General features: G+C 39.8%; 1 protein-coding gene across 1 annotated transcript in view; it reads left to right on the top strand.

The window, feature by feature from the left end:
• LOC126252782 (glutamine-dependent NAD(+) synthetase) overlaps window positions 1-24051 on the top strand; it is a 223538-nt gene that overhangs the window by 152983 nt on the left and 46504 nt on the right. Inside the window, exon 12 of the mRNA XM_049953713.1 lies at window positions 2559-2773. Coding sequence (XP_049809670.1) covers window positions 2559-2773 — 215 coding nt within the window. The remainder of the gene's footprint in view (window positions 1-2558; window positions 2774-24051) is intronic.

The following is a 24051-nucleotide window of genomic DNA, read 5'->3' as shown; positions in this document are numbered from 1 at the left end:
AAATGATTCTGACCAGTATAAACATTACTACCCTGTACTTGAATTGCAATCACTAAAAGACTACTGTGGATAATTTTGTTTGCTTTTATCAAACAATGGGAACTCCAGGTAGAAATATCAACAATGTAGGAAAAGACAGATTGCTACTTACTGTAAAGGAGACATGTCAAGTTGCAGACAGGCACAGTTAAGACATTTGCCACAACCTTCACCAGGAAATACACACACACACACACACACACACACACACACACACACACACACACACACACACAGAGAGAGAGAGAGAGAGAGAGAGAGAGAGAGAGAGAGAGAGAGAGAGAAGCAAGCACACCTCATGCACACACGACTGCCAACTCAGCAACTCTGGCTGGGATGCAGCTGTCACATGGGATGCAAGCAGCAATCTGAAGGGGGCAGGGAAAGGGAGGAGATAATTGTGTATAGGTGGGGAGAGAAAACCGCTGTCTGATGGTGTGTGCAGAGATTAGACTGCCAGCAGGAGCAGCGCCAGGAGGTTGTGGGGCAGGGAAGTGAGGAAAAAAGGTGCATAAAAGGAGAGGAGTGGAGAAAGACATGTGGATGCATTGGCAGAGGGCTGCAAATAAACAGCATAGGATATCAGAATGGGGCAGAGATGATAAGATACAGGGGGTGGAGACTGTTGGGTGGAGGGTGTCGGGACAGTATGTTACCGTGGATTGTGGCCATTCAAGTGTGTGAAGTCCAGCTGGATGTTATGCCACAGGATGGTCTACTTTGCTCTTGACCACAGTTTGGCGGTGGCCATTCATCCTGGTGGACAGCTGGTTGGTAGTCTTACCAACATAAAAAGCTGTGCAATGATTGCAGCAGAGCTGGTAAATTACATGCCTGCTTTCACAGGTGGCCTGGCCCCTGACAGTGTAGGATAAACTGGTGACAGACGGGAGTAGGAAGTGCTGGGTTGGTGGATTGGGCATGTGTTGCACTTCTGTTTTCCACAGGGATATGGATATGATCCTTATGACAAGAGGTGTGGAGTGGTATAGGGATGGACTAGGATGTTGTGGAGGTTGGGGGGCAACAGAACACCACTTTAGGAGGGGTGGGAAGTATCTCTGATGCCACCTGTTGGCAGGCTAGTCCCTCCACCAGACAGTGTTCATCTGTGTCCCCACCCATACGCTATTATCTCTTCCCCGTGTCCTCCAGATTGTTGTTTTTTACCTTTTTAAGATCACAGCTACTTGTCACCTTTATTTCCAGAGAACTGCATCATAAAATTATTGGTGATTTGTTGAAATGTGTCAGGTGGTCTCCATACTGTGAAATTTTAAAGTTCTTTGAACAAATTTGGAGTATTCCTGCATCCAGTGCATCAGTTGTGAGACGCTGTTCAGCAATAAAAAGGTCAAAAAACAATGATGTAGTTCATAAGCACAAGAACAGCTTGCAAACTTACTCTGTTATTGATCAAAAAGGGTTTTCTTTGGCAACTGAGAGAAGGGTTTTAAGACTCAGTGACAACAAATCACCAAAACGGTAATTTCATATTTTAAAAGTACATTTTATTCTTTTGTAACTGCTTACCTTAATGAAAAGTTCAGTATACACCACTTGCAAGGAATAAAGTTGTTCTCCCTGTAGAAATATGCTGGTTTTAAAGAAATTTTAAGAAATAACATAACATAACATACATTTATCATAGAAATTATGCATCTCTGACATTACACATGTGATCTTTGGTAGTAGCACCTACTATATTTGTAAAACCATAGTTGTTAAATGTCACATCTGGTGGACACACAGTGCAAATTAAAGAGTGCAATTTGACATGAATTCAATAGGAAGGCAAGGGCCTTAGTACCCTGAGGCAAGCAATGGACACGTGTGTTGTTGTTGTTGTTGTTGTTGTTGTTGTTGTGGGAATGGGTGTGTATTTTCTACTTCTGGAGAAGGACTTTGTCCGAAAGCTGAAGTGTTTGTAGCATTCTTTTTTGTTGTACTGGTATGTGACTCGACCCATCATTTTCCTCTGTGGGTACATGGAGTTTATCCTTTCTATCAATGAAGCTTCCGATGTTTTTTATGAAACATATTAATGTATTTTCTTTAATATCCATGGCTTCTGGTAACTCACGTGAGTGAGAGGAGGAGACATTGCTGTAGATGATGGGGAAAAACAGTAATCATGAGGTACCTGTACACTACAGGTTATAAAAAAAAAACTCCATTTTGTTCTGTGAAATTGAAGTAGTTGTTCGTTAAAGGTAAACTTCCCTTTATTTTAGGTGTGCATACTTGCATGGGAGTGCCAGGTAATTCATGCAAATATCTTTTTTTGTTTTGTTTACTTCTGGTTGGTTTATCACTTTTAACCACATGGCCATAATGTTACAATATGTACGCTAAAGACCTTCTTACAGTGCATCCACACTTCCACTATCATTATCAGGGATGTTAGCAAAATTGTTAGATGACATTACATGATGAGTAGTTGTTGCGAGTAGACTTTCAGTAAATTACAAAGTAATGTGAATTGTCTGTCACTTATAACAATGATTTCTGTTTTGCAGGCAAGACTGAGGATGGTAATTTCGTATCTTTTTGCTCAACTCATGCTATGGGTACGTAACAGGCCAGGAGGATTACTGGTACTTGGATCGGCAAATGTTGATGAAGCATTGCGTGGCTACATGACTAAATATGACTGTTCCAGCGCTGATGTAAATCCAATTGGAGGGATATCAAAGACTGATCTCCGTGCTTTCCTGACTTATGCTATGAACAGGTTATTGTGCCTCTAACACCTTATTTTTTATTTTACTTATTGTTGTGTTACCACCACCACCATCTTTCGACCTAGAGTTGAGGAAAAGACATTACAATTATAAAAATATAGCTTGTCGAAGTATAAAGTAATGTGTGCAGTAAGCCATTTTTAATACGAATTCTTGCCTTTAAAATCCAACTGAGTTTTTTAGAAAAGAGGGAAAAATGCAGTTCATCCTTCAGACCATAGCTTGGAAAATGTAAAATCCCATAGTGGCTGTGTATGGATGACGTCGTTTATCGTTTTTAATTTGTGGATTTCTTTAATCCAATGTGGTTTCAGGTTTACAGACTTGTAGGATAGATACTATTTGGAGGAATGATAGGAAGGATTTTTTCTTTCCTGTTCATCCCTTGTCATTGCGCTTGTAGCTATTCTGTGTTCATCAATGCTGTATAGACACTGCTTATGGTGAACAATAATTCATCTGCAAATGCTGCCAGTCTTCCTAGGCTACAGGTGTTGCGTAATGCACCTCAAAATGCTGAATCGCCCACTGGCTCTGTGGACAGCCTTTTGATATGGAAACGAATTGCTTGTTTATTGATACGGTCATTTCTTGTGACATAATCCTCAGGGAATCAGGCATTGAGGTATCTGATTCTCTATACATGGAGTGCATAGCAGCGTGAAGGTGACATTTATAAATAAAAGAACAACTTCTGGAAAAACATAAATCTGTTCGGTGATTTTTCTTTGGTTGTGAGCTAATTAAAGTGTTATTAAAATGGCTTTGAACAAACTGGCAAGTGGTGTTTAGTGAACCCATGTTCATGTGTTGCTCAATAGGACATAAAACAAAAAATCAGGAAATTATGTATTTGTAACCCAGCAGTGGCAGCTTGATTTGTGTTGCTAATGTGCTACAGTACACTGTAAATATCGCACTAAAATTATGCCATTTCTCTTAGAATGCCAGGTAGAAATCACACTAAAATTACACAGAATTCTCCTCAAATGCTTTTTGGTATGCAAATAAAATGGATGAAGATACATTTTGTAGCACTCTCTTCATGATAAACTAGAAGCCAGTGTTGAGTGCTCAAACGATAGTCAGCTGCGCTACGATCAGCTCAGAAGGGATGCAGCTTTTAGTTTTCAGTTGCACATGCTCTGATTTGATGTCATTTCTTCTGGCACTAAGAGTATTATGTTGCTCACAGCACCAGGTCACTAGGTTTTTTTTTTTTTTTTTTATTGCATGTAGCATATTGTGATGTTTTAGATTAGGCTGAATTTTATTACTACTACTACTACTACTACTACTACTGTGACTATTATTATTATATTATTATTATTAAACAATGGAAAATCCAGGGTGTAGTGTAACAGTTATGAAAAGGAAAGCTGCCACTCACCATATAGTGGAGATGCTGAGTCACAGATAAGCACAATAAAGGAGATTTTCCCTGAAGTATCAAGAAATTAAATTATTAAAACTTTATGAGGCTAGTTGAGAAGATGATTTTACAGCAGAGCAATTGAAATGGTCTGTACCAAAAATAAAAAAAGGCTTAAATAAATTGTTTACAAAAACTTGGAAAGCAAAAAAAAAAAAAACAAAAACAAAAAAAAACACCTAGGAGAATGGAAGGTGCCCTTGATACGTCCACTTCATAAGAAAGGCAATAACAAGATGTTATCAAGTACAGAGGATTTTTTTTAACAGTGACATATAACATATTTTCCAAGGTAATACTAAACACAGTAGAAACAACACTGAAGAGTAATGTAGACGAATGTCAAGGTGCTTATAGGAAGTGCAGATCATGTTCTGAACAAGTATTTAATCTAAAATCAATCATTTGCCACAGATTACTGAATTGCAAAGATGTTTGTTGATTTCCAAAAGGCTATTGAATCTTTTGTGAATAGAAGCAGGTTGTTGCCCTTCCAAGTTGCTAGAATATTTCACCTGAGTGGGTCATATGAAAAGGTAAAATACTCTCTAAAGATTTATGGGTAGAGTATGAGAGATTTATGAGCAGTTTTTCATGTAACAGCACAATAGCGCAGTGGTTAAATGTCCTGACAACCATAAAATATGACAAATGTGACAATAATATTTCAATCAGTTATTCGTAAAATATAAAAATAAGAGTATAGGTTGTTAAATCAATAAAACAATATTTCAGAACAGAGTAAGATCTTTACAATAAAGGATACAAAGGAGCAATCCTTATAGTACAAATTTCTGATGGTTAATGGCACTGCACTTGTGGCTGCTAGATGTTTATACCAGTGCCCATTAACTTGGAAAAGAGAATGCAGACTGGTTGAAAGGGATGGAATTGTGCTGTAGCTCAGCAGCAGTCTTCTTTGGCTACCAGTGGATGTGTTCATATTTCTTGGGTACTGCTAGCAAGTGAAGGTATGGCACAGTGCAGCACTCGGTCACAGGGAGGCGTCACTGTCAGTTGGAGCTTGTATGTAGCGTGCTGCAGTTCGTCAAATTAACAGATCATAAGGAGTATTGAACTAAGTATTCATCTACTACAAATTCATTCTGCTTATCGAGGAGTTTGTCTGGTTCCTTCTCGTTCATAATATAAATCTCCAATTCTTCTAATTCGTCTGTCAACTTTTTTCATCTTTAAGTAAAATTTGTAGTTGTTTGTCAGTGTTAACAAAATTGTTATATTCCTTTTGAATATGAGAGCCTAATGCTGTCTTATTGCTGGCATATGTGTGCTCTCCAAGGCTGTTCATTATCCCCTTCTTGGGCGTACAAAAGGAAGCATCTCATGTAATTGTACAGTGTCTGTGAACACTCCAGATCCTTCAGGTGATCGAACAAAGAGGGCCACCATAGTTACACACATGAAAATGTCACAAAGAACCTGAAATCAGCTTTCTTTATAAAATGTTATCAAATTTGTAGTTACTCCTTTCCTGTGTAAATAGATTAATCTGGTGGCTAAGTCATCATCTGTGGTCAGCTCTCCATTCTGATCTGTCGTGTGCAAACCACAGTCTGTATCCATTTGAACCTGTTGTTATATTCAAGCCTTGGTCTTCGTATAAAGTCCCCCCCCCTACATTTCTTTCACTTAAATTGACAATTCCTTGTTGCCTCAGGATGTGTCCTATCAACTGTTCTCACCTTGTCTGAACTGCTTATTGTCAACATTACTCCATACAAATACCTTCAGAAGACTTAACAAATTCCTCTTTTTAAGGAATGCTTTTCTTACTGTTGCCAGTCTGCGTTTTGTATCCTCTGTACTTCAGCCATCATTAGTCCCCGAATACCAAAACTTATCTCTTACTTGTAGTTTATTTCCTAGTCCAGTTCCGTCAGCACAGACTGATTTAATTCAGTTACACTCCATTACTTGTTTTTATGTTAATCTTAAAATCTCTTTACAAGACTGTTCTTTCCACTCAGCTGCTCTTCCATTTCCTTTGCTATGTGTGAATTACAGTGTGATCAACAAATAGCAGAGTTTTTATTTCTCGCCGCACGGGATTAGCCGAGCGGTCTAAGGCGCTGCAGTCATGGACTGTGCGGCTGGTCCCGGCGGAGGTTCGAATCCTCCCTTGGGCATGGGTGTGTGTGTGTTTGTCCTTAGGATAATTTAGGTTAAGTAGTGTGTAAGCTTGGGGATTGATGACCTTAGCAGTTAAGTCCCATAGGATTTCACACACATTTGAACATTTTTTATTTCTTGCTCCTGAACTTTGCCTTACCAGATTTCTCCATGGTTTCCTTTATTGCTTGCTCATTGTCCTTTGATATTCATAACTGCAGTATGGTCTCTGAAGATGTAAATAATCTTTCATTCCTGGTATTTTATTCCTGCTATGTTCAGAATTTGAGAACTTAGTCCAGTGAACATTGTCAAAAGCTTTATCTGAATCTACAAATGCTGTAAATGTAGATTTGCCTTCTTCATTCCATCTTCTAGGGTAATCTATAGGGTCAGTATTGCTTTGCAAGTTGTTACATTTCTCTGGAACTTTCCTGACATTCACTTTACCAGTTTTTTCATCCTTCTGTAAATAATTTGTGCCAATATTTTGGAACTTTGACTTATTAAACTGATGGTTCAATAGTATTCACATCTGTAAGCACCTGCAGATTTGAGGAAAATGTTAACAACCCCCCCCCCCCCAAATATGGCATCTATGGTTAACAATTGCAATCCTCTTGAGTACTTTGTATAATATCTGTCTAAATAAATGCAATTAAGTGTCCAATACAATGTTTATACAATAAATTGTGATAATGAATTTCATCCATTCTTAAAAAATCACAGACATGTAACAGCAAATAAAAATTCATCAAAAAATTGAAATTGATATCTTGAGCACAATCAAGCTGTTTTCCGATATGCTACAAATTATACATTCAAAACACATGTTTTTGAGAGAGCATCCTTTGTGCTCACCCAGAAAAATGCAAAAAAGTGATGGAAATGTCAAATTAAACGTAAAACATCACAGCAGCTAAGTGGTTAGATCATAAGCATAAATGTTGATATCTGCTTAATGACATATTTTGTCACCATTGCTGTTATTGTATAATATTTCTCTTATAAGCTACCCTCACTACTGTTAATGTTATTTTAGGCTTGATGAGAGAAACAGAAATGTCAAAAAATTAGTTTACTTCCCCAATTAATATTACAAGCTTACTAGATGTTGGCTCAGTGAATTACTGTAAACTGTGTAAAAATGTAAATTTGAAAGGAAGCTCTGGTGCTGCAGTTTCTCTTCATGCCCTCTATCACTGCTGCCTATTTTTATGATCTACAATGTGTGGTGCAAGGTATATACATCAGTAGTGTATGTAGTTGTTGCAACTGTATCATGTCGGATTTGGACATGAAAGTCTTTAAAATGTGCTGTCGGAAACCCCTTGTTCCATTTACCTGTGATATCTGTCATACCACATCATCTGCATCAAAAGAATATTTTCAGATTTCACAAAATGTTTTCACATCTACCTACACTCCCATTGCTGCAGAGCCACTCACCCTCTCCACACACCCAGTAGGTGAATTCATTTTATGTGTGTTATTTTGGTGTGGTGGCTGCTTTGGCTATTGAGTGACGTAGCTAGTCGCCAGCCAATAAAAGATCACTAGCAGGAAATGGGCGACATTTCCTCTATTGTGACCGAGCATATTCTTAGAGTCTCAGTGTTTGAATATAAAAGATGGACTATTGATATTGTTGCTGAATACAGTACTTTGGAAATACATGCAAAAAAAATGAGACTGAGTTATAAGTCACAAGAAAAGGATGTGACTTGGTCCCTTAGTCACATATTGGCTCAGTCCAGAACACTTCATGTTGATTGTCTTCATTTTTTGATTGCCACTGCAATCTAGCAGTAGTTGTATCATAATTGCACAATAAATCTAAATGGTGCAAGTTGTCTTGGCAGCACCAATTGTGGATTGTCAACATTCCCTCTCTCACGTCTCCCCTCTTCACAATGGCCTAAAATATTTTCTTAATTCCATCACCACCACCACCTATGAACCATCTTTCTTTTGAGTCACTAATAACATGTTCAGTCACATCAAATGTCAATAGGAAGAAAATGGGACAAAGTCAAGCGAGACGTCGAGTAAGAACTTAGAATCGAGGTAAACTTTACTAGGAAGAAATGTAAAATCAGGGAACTTTTAGCATTGATCTTGTTGGTTTTTCACAGGGGTAGAATCGCAAAAAATGTAAAATTGGAGAATGTAAAATCAAAGTTCCACTGTCATATGTTTTACACACCAGGTGGAATAGTTTTGTCCTGGCTGGTTCTCCCAAGGATCTCAATAATTCTGACAGAATGTAGTCTATACCAGAGGCCTTGTTTACACTTAGGTCTTTTGGTGATCTGCTGAATTTTTTCCGCGGTGTCATACCTCCCACCATATCATCACATACGTCCTCTTCTCTTTCTATAATTACGTCCTCAAGTTTGTTTCAGTTAGATACGGGTCAGCCAGAACATTAGGACCATTGGCCTAATATTGACATAAACCTGTCCAGGCGATAGCAGCGTCACCTGGCGAGGAATCACTGCTAGTGAGTCGTGAATGGTGTATGTGGTATCAGTGAACGTGCTGCCCATGTGTAAAATGGGGAAGGTGCACAATCTATCTAAGTTTGACTGAGGGCATATTGTGATCACCTGGAGACCTGGCACAAGCATTTTGGAAACTGCACAACTTGTTGGATATTCAAGGGTGGCTTCAACATGTGAAACCTTGTCCAGTCATTGTAGGGTTGGGTGGCCACCCTCATTATAGATGTTGGATGTCTTAGGTTGGGCTGACTGGTAAAGCAGGCCAGGCAGTGAACTGAGATGGAATCAATATCAGACTTCAACGCTGGGCAGAGTAAAAGTGCACCAGACACTCCTAACGATGAGCCTCCACAGCCAATGACCCACACATGTGCCAATGTTAACACCACGACATTGGCAACTATGACTAAAATGGGCATGTGAACATTGGCTCTGGACATCGGCGCAGTGGCAGTGTGTTGCATGGTCTCATGAATCCAGATACCTTTGTAGTCATGACAATGGGAGGGCATTAATCCATTGTCTTTCAAGGAAACAACTCCTTGACACCTGTACTGCGGGATGGAGACAAATTGCCAGCAGCTCCATTATGCTATGGGGAGCATTCAAGTGGGCATCCATGAGCTGAATGGAGCTCATGCAAGGCACCAAGATGGCCAAGGAGTGTCGCACACTGGTTGCAGACCATGTAAAGCCTTCATGATCATCATGCTTCCCAACAGCAGTGGCATTTTTCAGCAAGATAGTATGTCATGTCACAAGGCCAGGAGTGTGATGGAGTGGCTCAAGGAGCACAGTGATGAGTTCCAATTGATGTTCAGGGCCCCAAACTCGCCAGATCTGAACCCAATCAAATACATCTGGGATGTGATTAAACATGGTGTTAGATAGGTGTTCATAATGTTCTGGCTTATCAGTGTATAGCCTCTGTATATTCCTTCCAGCTTCCAGTTTTCCCTTCTTTACTTGATACTGACATGTGATCTGAGTTTTGACATTCATTTGATATCTGTGAATACTTTCCCTACCCTTTACAGATAATTGGTAAGTTATAATTATGTAGGTGTGTCTCGGTGTCTCAGTGGTGAGCTGTCAGACCGAAAGTACAAAGGCTATTGTTTTGATCACCAGTTACTCCTCAGATTTCTGTCTTTTATTCATCACTTTCTTCAAGTCTGCCTATATTGGTAAATGTGAAAAATGCTGAGTTGTACCGTGTTTCGGAGGCCACGTTAAATTGTAGATACTCGTGTAACTAGGTGAACAAGTCAGTTAAAGATCAGAGGAAGGCAATGGCATACCACCTCCAATATTACCATGCCTAGTAAAGCACTGTGGTGTTCAAACCAACCTTTGGGTGGATGATAGCTTTATCTTTAGTTACTTAATGTAAAAATTGGCTCTTGTCTCTTTACTCAAGGATGATGATAAAAAAAGTGATATGTTTTGGAGGGATCCTCTGTGTGGTGCATCATTTAAACATCATATTTTCATAGTACCGAAGTATAAATATGGCAGTTACTAAATACAAGTAGCATTTGAAATAGCTGTGGAAACATGTAAATCAACATTTCATGTGCTAACGTCACTTTTACCAGCCCTCATTACAAATGGTGCTATTACAATAGACTTAATTTCACAGAATAGTAAAAAACATTCGAATAAAAATTCCCAGTATTCCGTCATACAGTCAGAAATATGTTTGTTTGAGCTCACATGTCCCTAGGTATGACTGGCTGATAACAGTAAATTGAGCAGATATCAGGCCGATTCTCATTGTAGTGGTTAATAAAAAAAAAGAAAAAAGAGAAGAAAAGAAAAGGTTGAAAATGTGGGAAGAAATGGTGAATAAAAAGGGGGTTTTAAAATCGTAAATGACCATGAAAAAGGGAAAGAATGAAATGCAAATCGGACTTTGTATTACAGAAAAGTTATTGGACTTCGTGATTTGGAAAAGCTATTGGGGTGGTCCTTGTGGCGTTTCTGAGCAAAAGTCAAACCAATTTCCACTACAAAAATTATTTGAAAAAAGACAGAGAATAACAAATGTGACTAACGGGGGAAATGGCGTAGATAAGAGTTCATTCTTTACCATGTTAACATGTCTTCTTTCGTGCGGCGTCCAGGTCTTCAAAAATCTCCTACTTCATTTCTGCGTGAAAAGTCTGCTCCGAAATCTTGCAATAGGTTTCATTGTCCAGGAATTTCTAATGTATACAAAACCGTCTTGATATTAAATACAATTTATATTACGTTGCTTCCCTCCTCCAAATGTCATAACTTCCACAATATGTCTACACATTAATAAGGTTTTTTTTTTTTTTTTTTTTTTTTTTTTTTTTTTTTTTTTTTTTTGTCAGATCACGTCTGCATTAAGCAAAAGAAATGGATAGAAAAAAAGGAGTTACAATTTTAGTATTTTCTCTGCTGTCGAGTGCTCATACCGCTGCGATGGTATAATTTATGTCTGAGGAAACGAGTGTAGTGCAGCGAAATTCAAAGTCCCGCTACATCATGTTTTCGAAGCTAATGGCAATACTTGGTTGTTTTCATATTTATACTTGCATAACACAAAAATAATGCAGTTTAATTGATTTATTGCTTAGAACAACTCACCAAACACATTGTTTCTGATATGATTTTTGTGCAAAGGTATCGGAAATGTAACATTGGCAGATAAAAACTGTTAACTCTATTCCAAGTCAAAATGGCTTGAATATTATATAGCAGAAAGAAATTTTTTGTGATCAAATATAAAAGCTTCTTTTTAAAACCATGAAAAGACATAAACTTCAGCCAGATATGTTTTGGAGGGATACAGATCCCTTCGGAATTTAATGAAAAAGTAACTTTCCGTGCCAACAGATATATCACTTATGATGGATGCAGTTCAGCTTCCTAGTTCAAAGTAGACTTGCTGTTTTTACATATAGTGAAGGCTTTGCAGATTGGTGACATAGTGCCTCAGAAGAGAACTCGGAGATTATGGCAATGCTTCCTTTCGAAAAACTTTCAACAGCATTGGCTGCAGAGTTATTTTGTCCTTAATTTATGTGATTTAAAGATTTTAACATTTTTTATAGTGGGTAGGAGTGTGACAGGTGATGTCAATAACTGCAATGTAATTGAAAGGTATATTTTCATTTTCAACTTGACACCAAAAGTAATGATATAGAACTAAAGTAAAGAACATTCTCGAATATTAAGGTGTGAGAACATGAACCAAAATTGGCAAGAAGGAATTATTTTTATCTGCTCCTAACCGTAGGTTATTAAAAGCAACAGTGACATTTATCACACCACTGGATTATACATGGAATGTGTGTTGCAAGTGATTCTGCCATATGTATTGTCTCTACTTGTGACTTGCTTCTTCTAATTCCATACTGGTGATGACTTGTGCCGTGTAGCTGTCTATGGTCTTACAACCTTGTGCGTAACTGGAAGAGGATAGATTGAGTTGCAGACAGGCCAACAAAGAGACTGTTACACATTTAGCTTTCAGCCAAAACCTTCTTCAAAAAAAGAAAACTCTCGCATATTCGCATAAGTAAGCACAGCTCACACATGCATTACTGCTATTTCCGGCACCTTGAACTGGCATGCTGCTAGAGATTGCATTCATCGTGTGTGTGTGTGTTGTGTGCACGTGCGCGTGTTCTTTTCTGAAGAATGTTGCTGATATTCCAAGCGGGAGTTTCCATTTCTTAACCTTTTGCGTAATGTTTTAAAGTATTTATCGGAACAATCAAGGAAATGTCTGTAAGATCTGGGTATCAGTGAATTCTTGTCCTACCGTGCACTAATAACCACCACCACCTCTGCATTCTTCCAAGGAGTAGGCACCTTTGCCTGTGGAATGGAACATCAGTGGTTCCCTGTGAAATGGAGTTTCGGTGGCTTAAGTCTTCCATTTCCTATGTACGATATGTAACCTTCTTATATTTGATATCAGTAGACTTACTTAATAAGGTTTCTTTCAGTTGCCTTTTCTTGATGTTTGCTGAGGTGGCCCTGCTAAATAGTTCCACCCAACCATGTTGCAGCAGTCTTGCAGAACTTAGTTTCCGTGTGCATGAATGGGTGCTGAAAGAGAGCATTTATTTTCTTCCAAGCTACTTGAATGATGTAAACGACTGTACTTTAAACTTTCTGTGCTCACACTTTCTTTTTTAACAAAATTCGTATACTAAGCGGCTTGTCAGACCAAAGTCATTTTTCTTGCCATCTGTTGTGGCAATGATCTTCTCCCCCTTTTTCTCCTTGTCTTCTAAACAATTTCAAACATGACACCAAGGAACAAGCAGCTGCACACAGTGGGTGGTGACACTCACTCGCCATCTCGCATTGTAGAAGTGATGAGCTCAAGCCGTTCTGCAAATATTATAATAATATCTCGCACTGTGGGATACCCCAACACTTACTTACGTACTACTAAACATCGTGAACATCTTTCATTGCAGATTCTTTTAAGTGGAACATGGCATCCAAAAATTTTATTTCACCCTTCGCCTGCAAGAGGCACTCAGTTCACTTAAGTAATAACTATTTGATCTCTTAAGGCTCTTAGCCACTGCCGCTCCACTGTATCTCAGTAAATATTGAAGCATAGGCTAGCTGCCTCCCTTCTTTTATATACCCAAGGAGCTAAGTGCTGATCTGTTAGTTCAATCTATGATTGCTAATTGCATATTTTAGCCATTTATGAAATCAAGCATGCACAGAAATGCTGCATCTTTACTTTGACACTAACTTGGTAATTTCTTCACCTGTACTAGTTTGGAGAACAATTCATGAATGGGAACAATTACTTGCTTCTACATCACCTTCTTTGTGCACATACTTCTTAATTACCTTTCTGTTTAAGATGCCAGTGTCCCTTTACCAATCCCCCTCCCATAATTCAGTTCAGGTCATTCCTTCTATGGATTCATTTGAGCTAGGTGTAAGTCACCTCATCCGTGGATCCATCTATCCTTTGCTCCCCAACACATTCATTAAGTTTTGAACACTGTGTCACAAACACTCACCAATCTGTGAAGCATCCTACCCTTACTCTATTCATTTAAATGAAGAAGTTGCTCCTTAATATTTCGATCCTTCCTGTTATGTTCCCACACTCCTATAAATTTTCTGAGAACAAAGCCAAGACTCTTATTCATCTCCTGGGCTTCGGCACCTACCTCAATCATAACAGGTACCCACTTTTCCACAGTGCTGCCGCCAATCGAAATTGGTGTACTTGGCATATCTTTCAAAGACGTAAATTTATCATATAGATTATCCTCATTTGTGTCTAGCTAAATATGAGTAAGTATGTTATGAAAATCGATAAATTAAAACTAACAGAATTCTTTAAGAATAGTGGGAGCAAGGGCTGAATTGTAGCATTGTCAGAAATCTTTGTTTATGCTGTAAGTATGAAAAGTATTTCAGAATTTGACACAATTATTTTGAATTGTCTTGCCATTCACAGGCTGTAATTTATTTAAAACTTTGCATATATTAGTCTTCTTTTTGCTGAAAAATTTTCTTCAACAAAGCATCAATAGCATTACAGGACTCCATTATTATAGTTAAATCTGAAATATCTAGAAACTTTGATGTTTCCAAAAGTATATTTCCAACATAAGGAAAAAAATTGAAAATATGCTTCAAGAATTAACTTTTTCCCTAGGTACTTACTACTGAAATTTAATTTCAAAGCTTTAAGTTTTTGGTTTGTGCTTTGAAAATAACTTATTATTGGCTCCCACTTCATTATTAGCCTATAAACAACTGGTGTGAAGGACAGTCACCTTGTAGGCACATACCTTAAAATGTAACACTGAAGAAGAAGAAGAAGAAGAAGAAGAAGAAGAACAATTTCCTCACAGATTTATTTTTGCCATAATTGACCCTAGCATTATCTGCACTAGTAAGACGAAATGTTATTTACATTTAATAAATGAGATTCAAGATTGTTTTATATCAAAGCATAAATACCACTATCACTCTCATCTGCCTTTCCCACAAAATCTAATAGTTTATTTCTGATGCTAACACAAGATTCAAGTACCTAATTACTACAGGAAACATTTTCCTATTATTGTGATTCATTGCATCTGAAGCCACAGAAGAAAAAGTGCTACACTTACATGGATCATTAGCTTCTCTAGGAAGTCACTTACACTTCTTGGTACCAACCAGCTTTTTGCAATACTCTTTGCTTTTGTCGTACCCCAATGCATTTCTTTTGGCCATATAAGAATCCACAAATTACTCCTAGCACATTTATTTGCACAGTCCATGTTACTACAACTGAAGTTGTGTTTCACAATACGATGCACCACCATTAACTCACCTACAGCAGCTTTGTTGGATTCACCACTAGTAGGAGGATAACTTGGGCATTGAAAATAGCTGACTATCTAAGGAGATGTATTAATTCCCCTAACTCTGCTTTTGTGTCCTTCGACTTTGGCATGCTTTTGACAGCCTGTATTACATCATGTGCTGTGCTGAACTCTCACTTTTAAAGCTAGCAGTGTGTTTTATTTTTTTACCTTTTATTGGATTAACCTGTGAATAAGTTTCTTGCCACTTGTTCTGATATGCACATAAACATTTTCCTCTCTTTTTATGCAGAGTTTTGGATTCATCGACGTTGCGTTACTCTGATTAGTAGGATTGAAAACAAGTATGACTGCATTCTAACAAGAAACAACAAAACAATGGCCACATGACTCGTGATGGGATGCCTTGTTAAACATGGTTTTATATTCACTATGTACTGATGTAGTCGTTGTACTGGAATTACTTCACCATATCGATTAATCAGTGTTGTAACAGACATTCAGAAATGAGAATTGAAAAATATGCTGCAGGTTTAACTGTTTACTCGTATCACTTCTTTAAAAATGCAAGGTAAAACCTTCCAGATAAAATATAAGTGGGACATTCATTTTGGCTGAAAAATTTAGAAGAATACATAAGTTACTATATAATAGGGTAGAGTTGGCAACCCTACCTAGCACTGATGTAGCAATCAGGAAAGCTGGAAGAGTATGAAAGAGCTTAACCACAGATTTATGGATATTGAGTGGCTACTTCAAGAACTGGAGACTGGAGGTAAATCCATCTAAAACAGATTAAATGCTTATCATCTTAATAATTGTGAAGCAAATTGCAAATTACATGTGGTCTTCAGAATTATTCCTCTGGGACACAACCCATACCCGAAATACTTGGCATCATTTTTGATGAGGCATTACATTTAAGAACCACTTAGAAAATAGAGCAAAGAAAGTGAAAACCAAAATTGATAGTATTAGAAAACTAACTAGTTCAGGATGGGTGCTAATTTAAATACTCATTGTACTGATACATTGGCACTGGTCTACTCAGTGGCAGGGTACTGTGCTTCAGTGAGGAGAGACAGTGCACGTCTACACCCAGTTGGTGTCATCCTAAATCATGGAATGAGAGTAGTTACTGAGACTACTAAATCAACATAACTTTTGTGGCTGCCTGTGTTATGTAATATTGCACCAGCATCGATTAGAGAAAAAGTATCAGTTGCAAGGGAGTTCTAAAAGTGTACTACTCATCAGAACTCACTTCTGTAGAACCTGTTATAGAATATACCTGACAGCAGACTTAAATCCAGAAAATCACCCAGGCCAACACAAGATGTGCATCTTGTATATGGTATGTGCCAAGAATGGAAAGAGGTTTGGCAAAAGTTCCCTCAAACACCTTATTACTAACTGTGCTAAACGTGTGAATGGATTTGGTCTTCTCAGGAAACTATGGACAGCTTTTAATTGATTCCATACAGGCCATGGAAGGTGTGGTGCCTGTTTTTATGAATGGATATGCAAATATGCCCCACTGTGTAACTGTGGGGTTGCTGTGCAAACTGTGCAGCACCTGATTCAAGGGTGTCTGTTATGAAAATTTCCTGCTGGACTCGGTTAAGTGCATTTGTTAATACTAAGGCATAAAGACTGATTAAGAGACCTAAGTATTCCGTCATAAAATTTTTGTGTGTTTGTTTCTTTATAATGTGTATACTTAACTAGCATCTGTGCTGTATGGTGAGTAGGAACTATCCTTTCCATAATATTGTCATTAAACCATTTATAAAGTGTGTATCTGAAATAAATATAGAAAATGAGAGGGCTGGTAGAGTGGGTCATAACAAGCATATTTCACTTAGCAGCCCATGTCCAGATCCCTTAGCGTATGGTGCTCGGTCTTGTTGAACAGTGTCATGCACCTCCAAGAGGGTAGGTGCACAACATTCCATCTGAGCCATACCATAGCAGGTCTGCAGGCCAATGATTTCAAAGTACTCATGACATCAACGTAAAATAGGCATCTGGTTGAAATTTTATGACGTTTATTTGTAAATGCTGTAGTTGAATAGTTGTGGATATTCCAGGCGGGACAACACTGTGGGTTTTTGTCCTATTACTGAGATGTAAACATGTTGCTTTTGGCTGTGCAAGTGACTCATTTATGGGTGTTGTATAGAAGGCAGCACCTGTTCACACTGTGCAGTCTGGTTGGCCTTGCGTCAGTTTGTCTTCAAACAGGGACACACTTGTCTTTGTTACTGTGTGGAGTGGACAGAAAATGGAGCGCTGTTATTGGGAGGAAAGAGCGAGCTTAAGGGGTGGTGGATGAAAATGCTCGTGCTGCCCACCATTTGTACATTTATTGGTTTCCTAATCACAAATGCAAGATCCACACATATTTACTGCCATCCACAAGTCCCTACAAGAGCCAAGTCCACTTGAGGTACATTTTCTACTTACACAGTCTCATAATAGCACATGTGCATTTAAGGCCTGCTTTGAAACCTGGTGTATACATTTTGTGTTACATGTGCGAAGGCCTGATAGACACTGTAATCAATGCACAGTGTGTGCACTAGGGCTTGAAGAGGAGCCATTACCACTGCTGGAAAACATATCCTCAACAAGCTCATGATAAGTTGCATGGGAAATTTGTGTAAGCCATTCCACAATTTGGTGTGTGTGGCATGAAGATGATTTGGGCCCTTAACCCTTTCAGAAGGTTCAAGGCCTTAACTCAGATGATTTTCCACATCAAATTGAATTCTGCCAGTGGTTTTTGCAAAGGTGTGCCATTCTGCAGCTTTCCAAACTATGTGATTTTTATGGATGAGGCATCCTTTTCTGTGAGAGGGTATGTTCATCAGACAGTCAACATGTGTGGGCATGGGAAAATCTACACACCACCTTTGTTTGTGGTCACAAAGATCGCTTCACTACGAACATTTGGGCCAGCTTGGTGGGTGATGATCTGGTCAGTCCATACATGTTCTCCCAGCAACTGAACACAAAGAAATACTTAATATTTTTATGAAAGACTCTGAAAGCGTTGTTGGAACATTTTCCACTCAACATGCAGCAGCATATGTGATACCAACACGATGATGTACCTGCGCACTTCGCACATGCAATGTTAATGCATTTGGATGAAACCTTTGGTGAGAACTGGATGGGGCACAGTGGACCAGTGGCATAGCCTGCAAGTTCCTCCAATGTGATACCCATTGCTTTTTTTTCTTCTGGGGGACACCAAGGAATGGTTTGATGCAGCTCTCCATGCTACTCTATCCTGTGCAAGTCTTTTCATACAGGAGTCTGCAACCTACATCCTTCTGAATCTGCTTAGTGTGTTCATCTCTTGGTCTCCCTCTACGATTTTTACCCTCCACACTTCCCCTCTAGTACTAAATTGGTGATCCCTTGTCTCAGAATGTGTCCTACCAACTGATCCCTTCTTTTAGTCAGGTTGTACCACAAATTCCTCTTCTGCCCAATTCTATTCAGTACCTCCTCATTAGTTACATGATCTGCCCATCTAATCTTTAGCGTTCCTCTATAGCACCACATTTAGAAAGCTTCTACTCTCTTCTTGTCTAAACTATTTATTGTCCATGTTTCACTTCCATACATATCTACACTCCATACAAAAACTTTTACAAAGGACTTCCTGACACTTACATCTATACTTGATGTTAACAAATTTCTCTTCTTCAAAAACACTTTCCATTTCTACATTTTACATCCTCTCTACTTCGTCCACCATCAGTTATTTTGCTCATCTACTGCTTTGTGTCTCATTTCAGCATCATCTGTTTTAATTAGACTACATTCCATTATCCTAGTTTTGTTTTTGTTGGTGTTCATCTTATATCCTCATTTCCAGACACTGTCTGTTCCATTCAACTGCTCTTCCACGTCCTTTGCTGTCTCTGGCAGAATTACAATGTCGTCAGCAAACTTCAAATCTTTTATTTCTTCTCCATGGATTTTAATACCTACTCCGAATTTTTCTTTTGTTTCCTTTACTGCTTGCTCAATATACAGATTGAATAACATCAGAGATAGGCTAAAACCCTGTCTCACTCCAGTGGTAACCACTGCTTCCCTTTCGTGCCCCTCGACTCTTAAAACTGCCATTTGGTTTCTGTACAAATTGTAAATAGCCTTTCACTCCCTGTATTTTACCCCTGCCATAGATGATATTATCGTGGACCCTATTGCTGTCGCCAACACCTTGTGCCGCTAGTTTGCGCCCATTTTGAGCTCTTCCCACTATCACCCTGCTTTCCTTCATTGAAAATGAGCGTAGGTGGCTTGGGCGATACCCTTCTCTTTTCAGAATCGTGAGTGCTACAATGCTGCCTTTACTATGAGGGAGCCGGATCATGCTCTCAGTTCGTCCCAATCCTCAGCTCCAAGGCTAGACGCTGCCCATGTTCAGATGTTGCAACACCCCTCTCTTGCAGGCAAGCACTTTCTGCTTAACACATATAACCACATCTGGGCAGAGGGCACATTTCCCAGATGTTGGCACGAAGCCACAGTCATACCCATACCTAATCCTGGTAAGGACAAAAAAACTTCCTTCTAGCTACTGCCCCATCTCTCTCGTTTGCAAGGTGAAGGAATGTATGATTCATGCCCAGCTGTTATGGTGGCTCGAGTCTCACAGTTTACTAATGACTGCACAGTGTGGATTTCAAGTGCAGTTCTGCAGTTGATCATCTCATTACTTTGTGCACCCATGCCATGAATGGTTTTCTGCAGGGAGAAGCCCTAAGACACCTGCTGGAGAACTGGTATCCTCTATACTCTTTACATGTGAGGCCTCTGTGGTCGCCTGCCCTGTTTCCTTCAAGAATTTTTAAAAGACATTTCTCAGCAGACCTGTCTAGCTGAGCAGCATCTTCAGCAATGTCTTGATCGTCTTTACTCCTGGAGCATTGACAACAGCTTTTGTTTTTCGACTGACAAAACCATCTGTATGAATTTGTGATGGTGAAAATGGTGTCTCTCACCATCTTTGTCTTGGGCCTGTTGCCCTTCTGTACGTTGAAACCACGGAATTCCTGGGGCACATGCTCGGTAGGAAACACTCTTGGTACTCCCATGTGTCTTACCTGGCAGCCCATTGCACGCAGTTCCTCAGTGTCCTCCTTGTCCTCCCTGGGGTGCCGATCGAACCACCCTCCTCCATTTGTACTGATTCCTTGCCCGTTCGAAACTCGAATATGGGTGCTTTGTTTATGCGTCTGCCCATCCATTCCTCTTATGCCATCTGAGCACTATCCACCATTGTGCCATCCATTTGGCCACACTAGCCCATTTGAGTGTCTGTATGCTGAAGGTGCTGAACTACCACTGTCCTACAACCATGACTTCCTTCTCAGCAGGTATGCATGCCGTTTGTCTGCATGCATGGCCGTCCATCCTATGCCTCCTTCTTCGATGATTCCTTTGACCACCAGTATGAGGTGCGTCCCTCTTCTGTCCTGGAGTCCACTTTCGGCACTTGCTTCGGCAGCTTAACTTGACACTACCTGCAACTTTCCTGGTGGGTGTGAACCCTTCACCACCTTGACTATGTGAAGTGGCCCGTGTTAACTTTGGCCTTCATTCACTTCCTAAGGACACTACTCCAGCAATTCTGTCACTTTCAGTTTCAAGACCTTCACATGGAATTTTGCGATAGTACCCTTGTGTACACTGATGGCTCTTGGACTGACCGTGGTGTTGGGTGTGCCTTCGTCATTGATGCCCACGTCTTTAGATATTGGCTTCTGGCACACTGCTCAGCATTTACAGCCGAGCTCTTCGCCCTGTATCAGGCCACGGAATACATCCAGCAACGACAACATTTCAATTGTGTCTTCTGCTCAGACACACTCAGTGCGCTTCAAAGTCTGTGTGCTGTAGACCGCCCATCACTTAGTGCAACAGATCCAGGAAAGCTGTCACTTACTCACTTTTGGTGGAGCCACTGCGTAGTTTATGTGGGTACCTGGTCATGTCGGTCTGCCAGGAAACAAGGCTGCTGTGAAGCTTGCAGTCCTCGTGCCTCAGCTCACTAGCTCATATATTCCCTCCAATGATCTGTGTTACTGTCCATCAGGAGGTGGTGTTCCCTTCAAGGGAATTAAGCTGAGGATTGTTAAGCATCTCCTAGCGGCTCGGACGACGTCCTCTCGGCCCTCCCGCCAGGAGGAAGTCATTTTAATGTAGTTGCATATTGGGCACTGCCTTTTTAGCCATCTTCATATGATATGTGACGCTCCCCCACCACTTAGTAAACATTGTGCCTGAGTTTAACTGTCTGCCACTTCCTGAAGGAATGTCCACTTTTTAATCGTTTACATCTGCTTGGGCTTGCTGTCTGAGTTATCGGCCATTTTAGCAAATGATGCGCAGGCTGTTGACCACATTTTACTTTCTGTCCGTCAAAGCAATATGGCAAAGGCTATTTAAGTTTTAGTTCTGGACCTCCATTTCTGTATGGTGTCTTTAGTAGCCCTATCTCCACATACCTGTTTTTAGCTGTCTTCTCTTATGTTAATTGGGATTGACATTTAGTTATTTTTTAACTCCTCTCTGTTTTCGTCTTCTGTAGTTTTGATGTGGGTGCGTATGACTCCAGTTGTTTTAGTGCCCTAAAACAAAACAAAACAAAACACCACACACCCCTGCCACCTTTAGAATTTGAGAGTATTCCAGTCAACATTGTCAAAAGCTTTCTTTAAGTCTTAAAATGTTCGAAATGTAGGTTTGCCTTTCTTAACCCATCTTCTAAGATAAGTTGTAGTGTTCCAACATTTCTACTGAATCCAAACTGATCTTCCCTGAGGTCGGCTTCTACCAGTTTTTCCATTCGTCTGTAAATAATTCGTATTAGTGTTTTACAACCGTAACTTATTAAACTGATAGTTCGTTAATTTTCACAGCTGTCAGCACCTGCTTTCTTTGGGATTGGAATTATTATATTCTTCTTTAAGTCTGAGGGTATTTTGCCTGCCTCATACTTATTGGTCGCCAGTTGGAAGAATTTGTCGTGGCTGGCTCTCCCAAGGCTATCAATAGTTCTAATGGAATGTTGTCTACTCCCGGGCCCTTGTTTCGACTTTGGTCTTTCAGTGCTCTGTCAAATTCTTCACGCAGTATATCTCCCTTCTCATTTTCCTCTACGTCCTCTTCTATTTCCACACTATTGCCCACAAGTACATCTCCCTTGTATAGCCCCTCTATACACTCCCTCCACCTTTCTGCTTTCCCTTCTTTGCTTAGGACTGGTTTTCCATCTGAACTCTTGATATTCATACAAGTGGTTCTCTTTACTCCAAAGGCCTCTATAATTTTCCTGTAGTCAGTATCTATCTTACCCTAGTGACAGATGCCTCTGCATCCTTACATTTGTCGTTTAGCCATTCCCGCTTAGCCATTTTGTACTTTCTGTCGATCTCATTTTTTAAACATTTACATTCCCTTTCACTTGCTTCATTAATTGCATTTTTATATTTTCTCCTTTCCTCGATGAAATTCAATATCTCTTCTGTTACCCAAGGATTTCTATTATCCCTCGTCTTTTTACCTACTTGAGCCTCTGCTGGCTTCACTATTTCATCTCTCAAAGCCACCCATTCTTCTTCTATTGTATTCCTACCGAGCGAGGTGGCGCAATGGTTAACACACTGGACTCGCATTCGGGAGGACGACAGTTCAATCCAGTCTCCAGCCATCCTGATTTAGGTTTTCCGTGATTTCCCTAAATCGCTTCAGGCAAATGCTGGGATGGTTCCTTTGAAAGGGCACGGCCGATTTCCTTCCCCATCCTTCCCTCACCCGAGCTTGCGCTCCGTCTCTAATGACCTCGTTATCGACGGGACGTTAAACACTAATCTCCTCCTCCTCCTCTATTGTATTCCTTTCTTGTGTTCTTATCAATCGTTCCTTAATGCTCCTTCTGGAACCCTCTACAACCTCCAGTTCTTTCAGTTTATCCAGGTCCCATCTCCTCAAATTTCAGTTTTAATCTGCAGGTCATAAACAATAAATTGTGGTCAGGGTCCACATCTGCCCCTGGAAACATCTTACAGTTTAAAATCTGGTTCCTAAATCTCTGTCTAACCATTATATAATCAGTATGAAACCTTCTGATATCTCCAGGTCTTTTCCCCTGTATACAACATTCTCTCATGACTCTGTGATTAAATTATGGTCTTTGCAAAATTCTGCTCGGTGGTTTCCTCTTTTATTGCTTTCCCCCAGTCTGTATTCCTCTACTACTTCCCCCTTCTCTTCCTTTTCCTAATGTCGAATTCCAGTCCCTCATGACTATTAAATTTTCGGCTCCTTTAACCATCTGAATAATTTCTTTTATCTCATCATACATGTCCTCAATTTCTTCCTCATCTGTGGAGCTACTTGGCATAAAACTTGTATATGTAGTTCTGAAATAAGAATGTGATGATGCCTACATTTCACTTCCATACAAGACTACACCTCAGAAAAATATCTCCAGAAAAGTCTTCCCAAAACTAAAATTTGTATTAGTAGTAGGCGAAAGGACTTGGGATCTAAGGGAGAGGGCAAGAAGCCACTCCAATCCCGGGAGCGGAAAGACCCACCCTAGGGGCAAAAAAAGGACGGGTACACACTCACACACACACATCCATCCACACATACACAGACACAAGCAGACATATACAGAGGCAAACTCTTTGCCTCTGTATATGTCTGCTTGTGTCTGTGTATGTGTGGATGGATGTGTGTGTGTGTGTGCGCGCCCGCGCGCGAGTGTGTACCCGTCCTTTTTTTCCCCCTAGGGTGGGTCTTTCCGCTCCCGGGATTGGAGTGGCTCCTTGCCCTCT

The sequence above is a fragment of the Schistocerca nitens genome, chromosome 4 (assembly GCF_023898315.1).
Source record: "Schistocerca nitens isolate TAMUIC-IGC-003100 chromosome 4, iqSchNite1.1, whole genome shotgun sequence".
NCBI classification, from domain to species: Eukaryota; Metazoa; Arthropoda; class Insecta; order Orthoptera; family Acrididae; genus Schistocerca; species Schistocerca nitens.
Note: the sequence above shows the minus strand (reverse complement) of the source record. Positions and strands in the feature narration are given on the sequence as shown.